Consider the following 12537-nt stretch of genomic DNA (forward strand, 5'->3'; position numbering starts at 1 on the left):
AAGGTATCTCAATATTGAACAGTTGTGTATTTATTCTCGTAGTAGGAGAGCTAATACTTGTTTTGTGAATCCAAAGAATGTTATTAACTTGACAATATTGATGTGTACAGTCTCAAGGAAAAGATAAACGAAACTGTAAGTTAAGATTTATAAGAAATTGTATTCTTTGTTACGATCTACAAGCAGGTGCATTCCAAGAAAAATGTCAGCCAGGATAAAGAAGATTTAATGGCACTTTTCTTCACAGTAATAAAATAAGGACACAATGACATTTTCTGTACCTGAGGTCAAAGAAAGGTGTTGCAAGTTGACCTAACAAATGTGTAGGAGATAAACTTGAATGTCCGTTTTGTGTTGAGATTGTGTTTAAACAGTTTCCTAATTTGTGTTGTGTCAGTTAAAAATTAACTTTTTTTAGGACTGACAAAAACCCAACAAAAATTGATTTCTATAAGAGTTACAAGTGTGAAATACCATTCATTCCAAATTAAGAATTGAGTATAAGCTTACAAAGGGCAGGGAATGAAAAGTTTATTACCTAAGATAATTGTAAAATGAAAGTAGAAACTTGTTAGATTGAAGTGTTAAAATGAAGTGTGTTTAACTTCTCTTAAAAAAACTGTAAGAATGTTATTTGTTGTACGCAATTTAGACCTATTGTGGATACAAATTTATAAAATCGTTGAAAGTTAACTATGTAAGTATATGAAATACAGAAGACTTGTGGCCTTTTATTTGTCATGAGCTACAGAACTGCAAGATAGTTGTGTGAAAATGATATATCCTTTGGGTCAGTGCTAATTGGCCTGATATGGATAATAAGTGTTCCCATAAACATTCTACATTAGTAAGTCATAAAGGGCCAGGTGATTAGGGCGCTCGATATATATAATCTGAGGGTCGTGGGTTCGAATCCCCGTCCCACCAAACATGGGGGCGTTATAATGTTCGTTGGTAAAAGAGTGGGTGGGGATGACTAGCAGCCTTCCCTCTAGTCTTGAACTGCTAGATTATGAACGTCTAACGCAGATAACCCTCGTTAATAATAACATATGATGTGGCATTACAACTCAAAAAGAAAAAAAACGGGTCGTTTACTTCTAAGTTCTGAGAATTCCATATTCAGTGTTTTATATGATATATAGCTGTAGAGTTTCATATTCAGTTTTCTGGTATTTTACCTGTGGGTTTAGCAACAACAACGAGATCATTTTTATTCCAGAGTGATACTCAAAGAAAGGCCCAGTTAAAACCGTATTTTTTCTTCAAAACTTTTAGCACCCAGTCAGAGACTGAGGGAGACATACTTGGGGAGTTGATTTTTAAACAAAGCTTTCTTGTTTTTTTAAATTTTGAATAGAGATTTGAACTTGCAATATCTGCATTGCCCACCAGCGTGTCCGAATTCGCATTAGTTTCCAGGCTATGACGAAGTAAAAAAAAAATTATACCAAAATTAAAAACCTCGCAAAAAGCACGGTAGTGGCTACGCATGATGCGCAATACAAGGTCTGATTTCTCGGCTCAATGAAGCTGTTTTCTCTGCAGTTTTGTCGATAAAAATAAAACGCCCAACACACCTTAATTACCATTGTAAGGTGGCTGGATGCGGCATCTGCCTCAGATGTACACTTTTATTTTGTGGAAGAGAAACACAGTCTTGTCAATCCCCTAAACCCTGCATCTCTGTGGCAGAACACTAGTAATGAGAGGTGAGTTTATTTGGTAATAAAGTGTGGCTTTTTGGAGTTCTAATTTGAATACCGGAAACCGTGACACTCCTCTGAAGCCCACCCAATTCCTCGAATCCCGTCTCATTGACTTGCAGGCGAGTGTACATTTTTGTTTATGTGGCTGTGCAATAAGTCGGACATTTATTTGCCAAGCCTATAAAATATCTAACTCTCATATATCAATTGACAACTTGATATCAGCACGATGCTTGAAAATTTGTCGTTAAACAGCGAAGACTAGTGGAAAGGCAGCTAGTCTACACCACCTACCGTCAACTCTTGGGCTAATCGTTTTTTACCAATGAAAAGTGGCATTGATCTCACATAATAACGTCCCACGGGTGAAAGGGCGAGCATGCTCGGTGACGGGATTCGAACTCGCGTGTCGAGCGCCCTAACCACCAGGTCATGCCAGATCCAAGTAGTTACAAATGCAATAAAATTTCACATTTGTTACAATATTATACGTAAATAATATATATATATATATATAAACTCTACTTATAGGGACATTTTTACTTAAAAATCAAACTTCGATTACAAAGACTGAACAATATTTGCAAAACGGTGATACTTGTTATTATGCGCGAATAATCAGCTTTAATATTAAAATAATACTAGGGTTTTTTCTCTACGGTAGAAATAGGCTGATTTTTGTGTGTCTGTTATTGGCTCCCCAGCTATAACCTTCGACAGAAACTGCTTTCTTGTTATGCACTCGGTCGCTTAACGTAAAATGATAATCCTTCAACAAGTGTAGTTTTTACAGTCAAATAAGCCTCATTACTAAATTATTATTTACAAATAATACAAGTAATTATGTTTTGCTAGATTTACTTAGCATCGTTAGATTGGTATATTTGAATAACAGTTTGTTTGAAGTTAAGCACAAAGCTACACATATATCTGCTTTGTCCACCACGAACATCGAAACCCGGTTTTTAGCGTTGTAAGGCGCAGACATACCGCTGTGCCACTGGGATGTTTGAAGAATAGACACAAAAACATTGTGTGTTGCAGTATCAACATCACTAAGTAACAAAATAAAAGAAAATCAGACACAATTGTTAAATAGGGAAATTTTAAAATAATGTTACACCTCCGGTCGTTAGTTAATTTTCCATAAAAATTCTTTCTGAAGAAACTTTAGCGATACAAGTCCTTTCTTAAATAAAACTGATTTATTCTTTCTGAATACAACTTCGCAATACACTTAATTTCCACAGTCGCGCTATAACAAACGCTATAATTCACCACAAACGTCTCACGTGCTCAACTCAACTGTCAATTAGGCATTGTTGCCGTCACGTCTTGACCGTCTTATATGTACAAGACTACCGCATATCTAGTAGCCTCTCGAGACTTCACGAACCTTCGAGAATATGACGTGTTACTAGCGTCACATGACCTTCTCTGTCGTAACAATAAGTATAGTTTTACACACGAATACTGGTTAACGTTAGGTGTTGTTTTTTTTTATACAGAAAGTTCTTTGTTTTTTATCTCTATATATAATATCTATCGAGGAATTTTAACATCCGAAAAATAAAAATCTTTTAAATGTTATTTAAATCTTGTGTACACTTGTCGGCAGGTTCTTCTGATACAAGTATTACCACATCCTTTATGATTTGATTCACGAATCCTGAAATACCATTGTCAACAAATTTGCATGATATAATGTGACCAAACGAGACGTAGCGTTCTTTTTTAATAAAATATGTTTTTCATAAACAAATAATTACTTCTCTTATCCCATAAATAAAACTTTAATTTTCACATTACAAGATTAAAAGTTCTTTCTTTAATAAAGCCTTATGTTTCTACAAGTTCACAATTGTGAATTTTTTTAAGTATCGGCTAACAATGAAATGACACTGAAAAATGTGTTGTTATTTGTGTGTTCAAAACTACATCATGAATTATCTCCATTCTGTTACATCGAGGAATCAAGCCCGTGATTTTTTGTAGCAAGTCCAAACATTTAAAAATGTTTCTGCTAAATGCTTTTCATTATTTGTAGTGCTTTTACATAAATAATTCGAAAACATTTTAACTGAGAGATATCCCAGCTATTATTCTCCCAAATTATTATTATTATTGTGTTAGCAATTATATCGTATCTACAGGGTAAAAGTGAAGAACAAGTAAAAACCTGTTCATAACTTCCCGAGAAAATCAAGGGCTGAAGACACAGAACCTAGCGAAAAGAAAGTTACATTGGCTTAATGACACGACGAAAAATTGTGATACTGTCATTGTGTGTGAGCATTGAATTCGAACGACTCTAACTTACAAGACTACGATGTATCGATTAGTGAATGAAAATAGTCTATCAATCTGTTAATGACTTAATTTTACAGAGTACAAACAGAATTTGAAACCTTGTTTTATTGTCTTACAATTTACAAACTAAAATTTAAAAAGGAGATGGTAAGTAAAGTTAATGGAGTTAATCAGTTAATGTAAAATTCATACTTATATTAGCCTATGGTATTTTGTAAGTTATATTGTAAATGTAAGCATACTAACAGTGTGAATTTAATTAAAATGATAAGTTCGAAGTTTCAAATTTTAACTAAGTTACAATTACAAAACTTAAATAATTGATCTGTGCAAACAAATAACTTAAAGGTAATATGACTAACTTGGTTAGATGATTTATACTTATAGTAAGAGTAAGACTGACACAAGACATCAGAGCTAAGACCAGTATACTAAGTTCACACGTTTTTTTCAGCATTCATCTTAATTTGTCCATTTCGTATTCAAAATCAGAGGCGTATAAAAATAACATTTCAGATTAATCTCTTGTCTTGCACACGAGTCACTGAGACCTTTTGTTAAATACCAGAATTTGTGATTTGGGCTGGATGATGAGACTCAAAAAATTATCATAAATGCTATTTATATGTGTATTATAATACTTTTGGAAGTTGAGGTTTAAATGCAGAAAATTGTAGAAATAATGATAAAAATTTATAAAAAATATAATAACTAATAATGAAAGAAACATTTTAAAGAAGGAAATTTGTATGTGTTTGAAACTTCACAGAGTCCCTCTGAATTTCTTTAAAACAAACAAAGCTTATGCAGCTTAATCCTGTGTTTTCAAAAAAAAACAACAAAAAACTTGCTCTGTACCTTTATTACACCCCTAAAAACAATATACCATTCTTTTTTTTTATTATTTCTAACTACACACATGCAATTAGCATGAAGTCCAATCACCTAGCTACAAAGACCATTTATAACCTTGTATAAGAATGATGAGGCCTTATTTGAAGTATTCTGTCTAGTTTTGTCTTTTTTTTTTCCACAGGAATAATATCAACATGTTGGAAAAAGTTAAGAGATTGGCATACAAAAATGATCCCTGTTTATAAGTTAAGCCATGGGGACAGGCTAAAAGTTTTGAATTTTTTATAAAATAATTGAAGGAAACTTGATTTAGATGTTCAAAGTTTTTAGGATTTGGACACTATAATGGTAGCCTGGTGGGTGGTGGAAAGAAAAGGTTGTAAATGTTAAATATTTCAGGTTTATATCTTGGAAGCCTAGATACAGATGTATCTTTGAGTTATTTATATAGTTATGTAATGGACACTATAATGGTAGCCTGGTGGGTGGTGGAAAGAAAAGGTTGTAAATGTTAAATATTTCAGGTTTATATCTTGGAAGCCTAGATACAGATGTATCTTTGAGTTATTTATATAGTTATTTAATGGTTTGATGATAGTTTATATTATTATTATAACATGTTAACATTTAGATCTAGTGATGCTTTCAAAATCTGGTGGGTATCGGGGGCAAGTGTTAAAACTCAACAGGGTTACGGTACCAGTATTCTAAAGTGTCTATAATATAAAGAAATGCATACGAAAAACCTTAACACGTAAACACTACTGTCTGAAGTAGGGTTCTGAGGGATGAGAGATCCATTCTCCAAATACCTTTTCCTTTGCAATATATAGTACTATCAAGACCCACCTCTGTCTTGTATATTCAGTTTGACTATATATTAGTATGTATTCAGGAGCCAAATAGTTGAAATGTTCATATCGTATACCAAGGAGTATAACTTAAAAAGTTCCACAAATATAAAAAAAGGAAGTTATAAATAACAAGCACACATGCAGAAGGTCAATTAATAAATTAGTTTATTAATATACAGTAGCTATAACACTAATAATAGGTTTTAATTTTTGTACTAAAGATTACAAAAATGATTAATCAAACTGATTTGTTAGCAGCAATGCTCTGTGTTCATAAATCTTTTTAATTCTGATATTTTTGAACTTGTGACCCTGCTTTCTTATGTCATACAAACAAACATTATTAGAGTGAATCAAACATCTTAATCTTTACCAATTTAACTGAATCTGTTTTAAGTAGTATTTTGCTAAATAATTAATTATTAGCAAGTAGCAACCTTAGTTTTTTTAAAGGAACTTACTGTAGTATTCATTTTAAGTTTTTATAACTTAAGGCATCTTCATAATTTTTTTGTAAATACATTTAAACCAGTATATCACTTTAAGTGATAGCTTAATTTAATAAGATAAATTGATTTGAATGTATTTATTAAAGGTACACTGTAGTGTTCACCTTCTTGTTCAGATTTGTCTCTTAAGGTTGTGATCATAAGGACAGTAGCTGTTTTGAGTCTTGTAGAACTAGCTGGTTTCCCTATCAGTATCGTCACTTCAAAGAACAGGCATTTACTCTGTACGCTTCTGGCTGGGGTTGATAAGAATCTTTTTATTACCTGAGATAGTAGTATTATCTTTTTTTCAGTTTCCATCACGATGATAGATTAGATGATAAATAACTGGTGACAGTAACTTTTGTGTTTTACCAGGTGATGGTACTTTTAATGGTGAGGAATTATCTTTGTGTCATGCCCACTGTTTTCAACCACATTTGATTGTGAATTTGGCAGTATCAGTGCCTTCTCCTCTAACTGTTTCATTCTTGGCTCTGTTGTTGTATGAAAAGTGTTAATTTAAAGAGAGGATTGAACAAAAGTTTGGGTTGATTGGTATTCCAGCTAATGTTAAATGATCCGAGTCCAAGGTGGCCTGTATTATCCTTCATAGTTAGTGTTAAAGAGTAGCTACAGTTGGAATAACATTTGAAATTTTTGACTTTGTGAAACTGGTGTGTTTATTAATGTCATTAAACAGTTTTAAATATGGCTTCGATAGGGACTGTTAATTATTGTTGAGGCTGGTGGTGTCAGAAGCACATTGTTCTCTTTTGTTCCAGGAGATAGTATGTTGAATTCCATCTTGTGTGTGTGTACATCTCACAAAGCTTATTTTGAGACATATTTAAGTCATTTTGTATAGCCATTCATTATGATGCAAGTGGTTAAAATATATAGCAGTCTTTCTATTGGCTGTCCCGAGACCAACTACAGCTTGCTGAAATTCCAGCATGTTTGTAATCGCAAGTTATAATATGTGGAGAAACATGATCCATCATGATTAGAATCTTTCATAATATTTCTCCATTATCTTTTATCAGACAGTATATATTATCATTTTACAATTTCCCATATAGTCATTAGAACTTCCGTTATTTTCCTTTTTAAATCACCATTAAATCACTTTCAGGAAAATGTTTGATACTAAGAGAAACGTATTCCAAAATATTTGGTGTCCAGTACTATCTTTTATGTGTTTACAATGATATACTTGCATGTATAATCTCTCTAATTGATCACAGTTGTCTTTTGTTATATTTTTTTTAATTTATATTATATAAAAACATCAAAAGATCGGTATCTTGTCCCTCTACAGCCAAATTGTTTTTTTTTTCTAAAACCTATACTTCCTCTTCATCTCTACAGAAATGGATTTGACGTTACAGTACCATATTTTCAACCGTAGTAAATACTTTCGATTTTTGAAATTAATCTTTAAAATTTTTTATGGATTGTATAAATGTATGAAACCATTTTGTGTAAAAAGTTACAAGACATTAATGCTGTTTTTGTGATTCATTGTCGATCTTGTGGCCTGTATTAAAAAAAAAAAGATTAAAATATATGTCAAAGCTGTACAAAGTACTTAGGAGAAACTGATGCCACAGCAAGGTTGGACTTTTTATAATTTTTTATTCAGCAATTTTTTACAATGTTGCATTCATTTAAAGTCTAAATAACATACATTTAGCAGAATGTATATCATTTCACTTGTTCATTATTTATACCTGTTATCTTTTTGAGAATTTTAGATGATATTTGTATAAAGAAAGCCCGTAATTTTGACTATTAAATGTACGTAAATGAGCAAATAATAGTATATTATCATTTAACAAATTTTGGTTACCAATGTTATATAGTTTTTTTTTAAAGTATTATCAATTCTTGTAAACTACCTATCTAGACAACAGTTTTTATAAACCCCAAGCTGTTTGTCGGGAGTAGAAGTGGAAGCCTAGTGTATAAGGATCATTTGGTACATTTAATTGTGCCAGTAAAATAATTCACTAAATTTCAATTCATTCTGTGCTGTTGTTTATCAGTGGTTTCAATTTACAACTAGTGTAAATGTCTACACTTTTTAGAGTATTTTAGCTTACAATGGAGGTGTTGTGATAGCCATGAAAGGGAAGGATTGTGTCGCTATTGCAGCTGATCGTCGCCTGGGAGTTCGCGGACAGTTGATCTGCACAAGTTTCGACAGGATATTCGAGATGGGACCAAAGCTGTATTTGGGCCTTCCAGGACTTGCGACTGATACGGCCACTGTGTAGGTGTAATGTTAATTTGCAATGTTTTCAAACTGAGACATTACGATCATTACTGTAAACATATCTTATTCAGCTTTTTTTTAAATTATTTTTGTTAAGTTGTAAACTTTCAAATCAAAATTGGAAAATGTTAACTTTTATTAATTGCACTTTCTGTGACTAATGCCATTACATTCATTTTTCATGGAAAAAAAACCCAAATAAACTCACCTAGTGGTTGATATGGCAAAACATAGAAAATGATATAAGAACCAACACAGTATAGTAAGTAAGCCTATAATTAAAATTTAGCTCACAAAGTTATCTGTACTTTAAAATGTAGATTGTAAGAGTTATATTCTTTTAATTTCAAATTCTGTAAAAGAAAATGCATTTGATAACTTGTGCTAGAATGTATTCCATTATTTAAATAGTAATGTTTGTTCTGTAGTGTATATATAATTTTTTCAACAACTTAGCAAACTAACTTTACATGGTCTGTATTTCATTTCAAACACCGAATCTTGGATAATCGTATGATCTGTCCAGTTTTCGTATAAGTGATGTCTATCATCTTATATTTACCATCTTTAGATCTTCGTAGTTTGTATTTGTTATTTTGAATCATAACTTTACCACTAAACTTTTATTTTCAAATTATATTTGTATAATAGAGGCCTCGTGTTTCCGATGATAATCTGTTAATATGGAATTTTGTTTTGACAAATTACTATTGCTATGATCTATTTTTTCTCCCAATTTCAAAAATTAAAAATGACGAGTTACTGATATATAAAAATATGATTATAATGACAGGTTTGAATGTGTTTAACAAGAATTATTAATTTTTAAAAGATAACTGGCAGAAGAGTTGTATATTAACTTATTTTGCAACAGTGTGTATCTGTACTGTTAAGAGTAGTTAACCTATGTTTTATAAGTTGGAAAAAATCTAGTGGATGTTCTAACAATATAGATCATCATGGAGTACTGCAATACTAGGCTCTAATTTCTCTATGTTTACTTGTGACACTGGAGTGTAAAAAAATATCAAAATTTAATGTGGTATTCATATTTTTCTAAGTCTTCTTTCTTCTGTGTAATAAAATGTGAACTTCTAATTAATACAAGATGAAAATAATTAATAAATGAATCCAAAAGTTTAAAGTTTCTCTTACTCACTAAAACTAGTTAAATCAGGAAAGGTTTTTAATTTAATCATTTTTTTTAAACAGAACATGGTCACTTTGCCAAATTAAAAATGCAATATCTGTAATTCACGTATGGTAAACAGACAAACTTTATGTTAATACCGTTAACTGGAGTCTCTTATCAAAGTTCATGACCACACCTGCATATTTACTGTCTTTTTAATGGAAAATTTTAACACTTTGAGGTTTGAATACATTTTTTACTTCAGTAATGTAATGGTCATTAGATATTTGTGGCAGAACAAAGTTATTAAATTTGATGACGAGGAACCCACTTTGAGACTAATAATGGCTGGAGACGGCTTGAATTGGTAACGAAGAAAAACTTTAACATAGTTTAACATAACAGCAAATGTACAACGTTTCGACAAGGGTACCTGATGATGACAAAACTTTGTACATTTGCTGTTATGTTAAACTTATATTAAAGTTTTTTCTTCATTACCCTTTCAAGCCGTCTCCAGCCATTAAAGGTTATTAAATATTTAAAGAAATAAAGTTTACATTTTTTATTATGTAATACAATGTTTACAGGTTATTACTTCACAATTATGATTAATCAGTGAAAAATTATGAGTGATATTGTGAATATGGTCTTTGGCTGGACAAACCTAAAATAATTTGTACTTTTGAGTAAAATAATGAAAATAGAAAATTAAATTTATGAAAAAATTAATCAGTGCCATAAATAAAACATTATCAGAAGAAAAAAAAGAGAACCATTGACCTGATTAAATTTTTATTTAAGTTAGACACAAAAATTGTAAATTTATTTCCAATATTTTTTCACTTGTTCTAGACAAGGCATCATTTGAACTTCTTGTTGATGTGAAAACAAATTTTTCTTTTATTAAAACTGTTCCACATTTGATCAATAATAATTGATCCAATGTCATCTTTAAAATCTTCTGAATTATTTCTGTATCCCACCATTTTGTGGTTAGGGTGCTCTACTCTCAATCTGTGGGGTGCAGAATTGAAACCCTCCACCAAACATGATTGTTATTTCAGCTATGGGGGAATTATGTGATAATAAATCTCACTATTCATTGGTAAAAGAGTATCCCAAGAGATGTTGGTATTGATAGCTACTTTCCCTCTGGGCTATCACTCTAAAATAAATGACAACACTAGCCCTCAAATAGAACTGTAGGAATATTGAACAACAACAACAAACGTTTTGAAGCAATATAGTTAAGAGATCAAGATTTTGAGGATCTTCCAGTTTTATCAGAAACTTTTATTTTGAAATACATTATGTAAGGCAAGTCTGTTTTATAAACACAGTAAAATCATAGGATAAGTTAAAGCAACGTGTGAAGGACAGTTCTTTATTCACAATCTAAACGTGTAAATCTCTCATTTCTAGGGCCCAACGGTTGAAGTTTCGAATGAATCTCTATGAGCTGCGTGAAAATCGAAAAATCAAACCCAAAACATTTAGCGCTGTTGTTTCTAATTTGCTTTATGAGCGAAGGTACGTATTATAGTTTCATTGTTCATTTTACTTGTACATATAACAGGATGTGTTGGTGGTACATTTTATGATTTAGATATATATATATTTGATAAAAACAACCTTTTATTCAGTAGCTATTGTTAATCTAAACAGTTTTTATATCGATGATGTCAAGGAACCCAGTTAAAGTAAATATACATAGTAGGAATGGCTGATTTGGGTATTAAAAACAAGTAACGTTTCAACCTGTAATGTGAACACCAGGTTAAGATGATGACCTAACAGTTGAAAATGTTACCTTTTTTTGTGTTTTAAATAAAGGTTTTTAATATCTATATCAGCCATTTCCACCATACATTCTTTATATTGCTCCTAAAATTATTAGATTAAATCTTGAATTCAAGTAACAAATTATCATTAGCTCTAGAATTCATTGTTCAGTTACCATGTTACAAGTACTGTTCTTCCTATGTGGCATTTATTCACTCGTTACTTAGTGTTTTCGTACCTTGTAATACCTGACTTGTAACCCGAGCATCTAAAAGATTCATTTCATACATGTCTTTTTAAGTCCTAGAACAATGTCTACTAAGACGAGTAATTAACATTTAAGGTGTGTGTGTGTATATATATACCATTAATACTCAAGGGATTTAAATCCAGCAATCTGAGAGAGATAACAAATGATAGCAGATTTCAGCTTTACCTAAATAATTTATAGTAAGAATAAATTAAACAACAACAAAAGTGTAATAACTTTTCAAAGCAATGAAGTTTTCTTGTGACATTACTATAGTTTATTCTAAAGTGTAGACGTTGCATCTTGTTAACTTAGAGATCTACACGTGTACTTCGTAAATTATTACACATCAACACTGCTCGTTTAGGTAGTTCATGAACCAATTCTTGTCTTTTGGAAATGATAAGAACAATATAGTTAAAAATAAATCAAATTTTTTTGTACACAAACTGTAGATTTGGACCATATTTTGTAGAGCCAGTTATAGCAGGGTTAGATCCCAAAACAAATGAACCATATATCTGTAACATGGACTTAATTGGCTGCCCCAACGAACCTGAGGACTTTGTAGTGTGCGGGACATGTGTGGAACAAGCTTATGGCATGTGTGAATCACTGTGGGAGCCAAACCTGGTAAGAAAGATCATTTCTTATTTAACACCAAGCGAGTCTTCGTGTTGAAGTTAACAGTTTAACCCTTTGGCACCTGGTGAGGCTTACTCATTGTCTATGGGCAGTAGAAAGTTAATTTATAGAAAACAAACTTGTATTTCTTCTTCCACACAACAAAAAAAAAATACTTTTATTTACTTAATTTCAGCATGTTCCAAGTGAAAACATTGGAAGATGAAATACTGTAGAACAAAATGGGTCTAA

General features: G+C 31.5%; 1 protein-coding gene across 1 annotated transcript in view; it reads left to right on the plus strand.

The window, feature by feature from the left end:
* The first annotated feature begins 3784 nt into the window (after positions 1 to 3784).
* LOC106473835 (proteasome subunit beta type-3-like) overlaps positions 3785 to 12537 on the plus strand; it is an 11234-nt gene continuing 2481 nt past the window's right edge. Inside the window, exons 1-4 of the mRNA XM_013934511.2 lie at positions 3785 to 4166; positions 8307 to 8491; positions 11052 to 11159; positions 12117 to 12294. Coding sequence (XP_013789965.1) covers positions 4164 to 4166; positions 8307 to 8491; positions 11052 to 11159; positions 12117 to 12294 — 474 coding nt within the window. The 5' untranslated portion in view covers positions 3785 to 4163. The remainder of the gene's footprint in view (positions 4167 to 8306; positions 8492 to 11051; positions 11160 to 12116; positions 12295 to 12537) is intronic.

Source organism: Limulus polyphemus, unplaced genomic scaffold (assembly GCF_000517525.1).
Source record: "Limulus polyphemus unplaced genomic scaffold, Limulus_polyphemus-2.1.2 Scaffold6541, whole genome shotgun sequence".
In the NCBI taxonomy this organism is placed as follows: domain Eukaryota; kingdom Metazoa; phylum Arthropoda; class Merostomata; order Xiphosura; family Limulidae; genus Limulus; species Limulus polyphemus.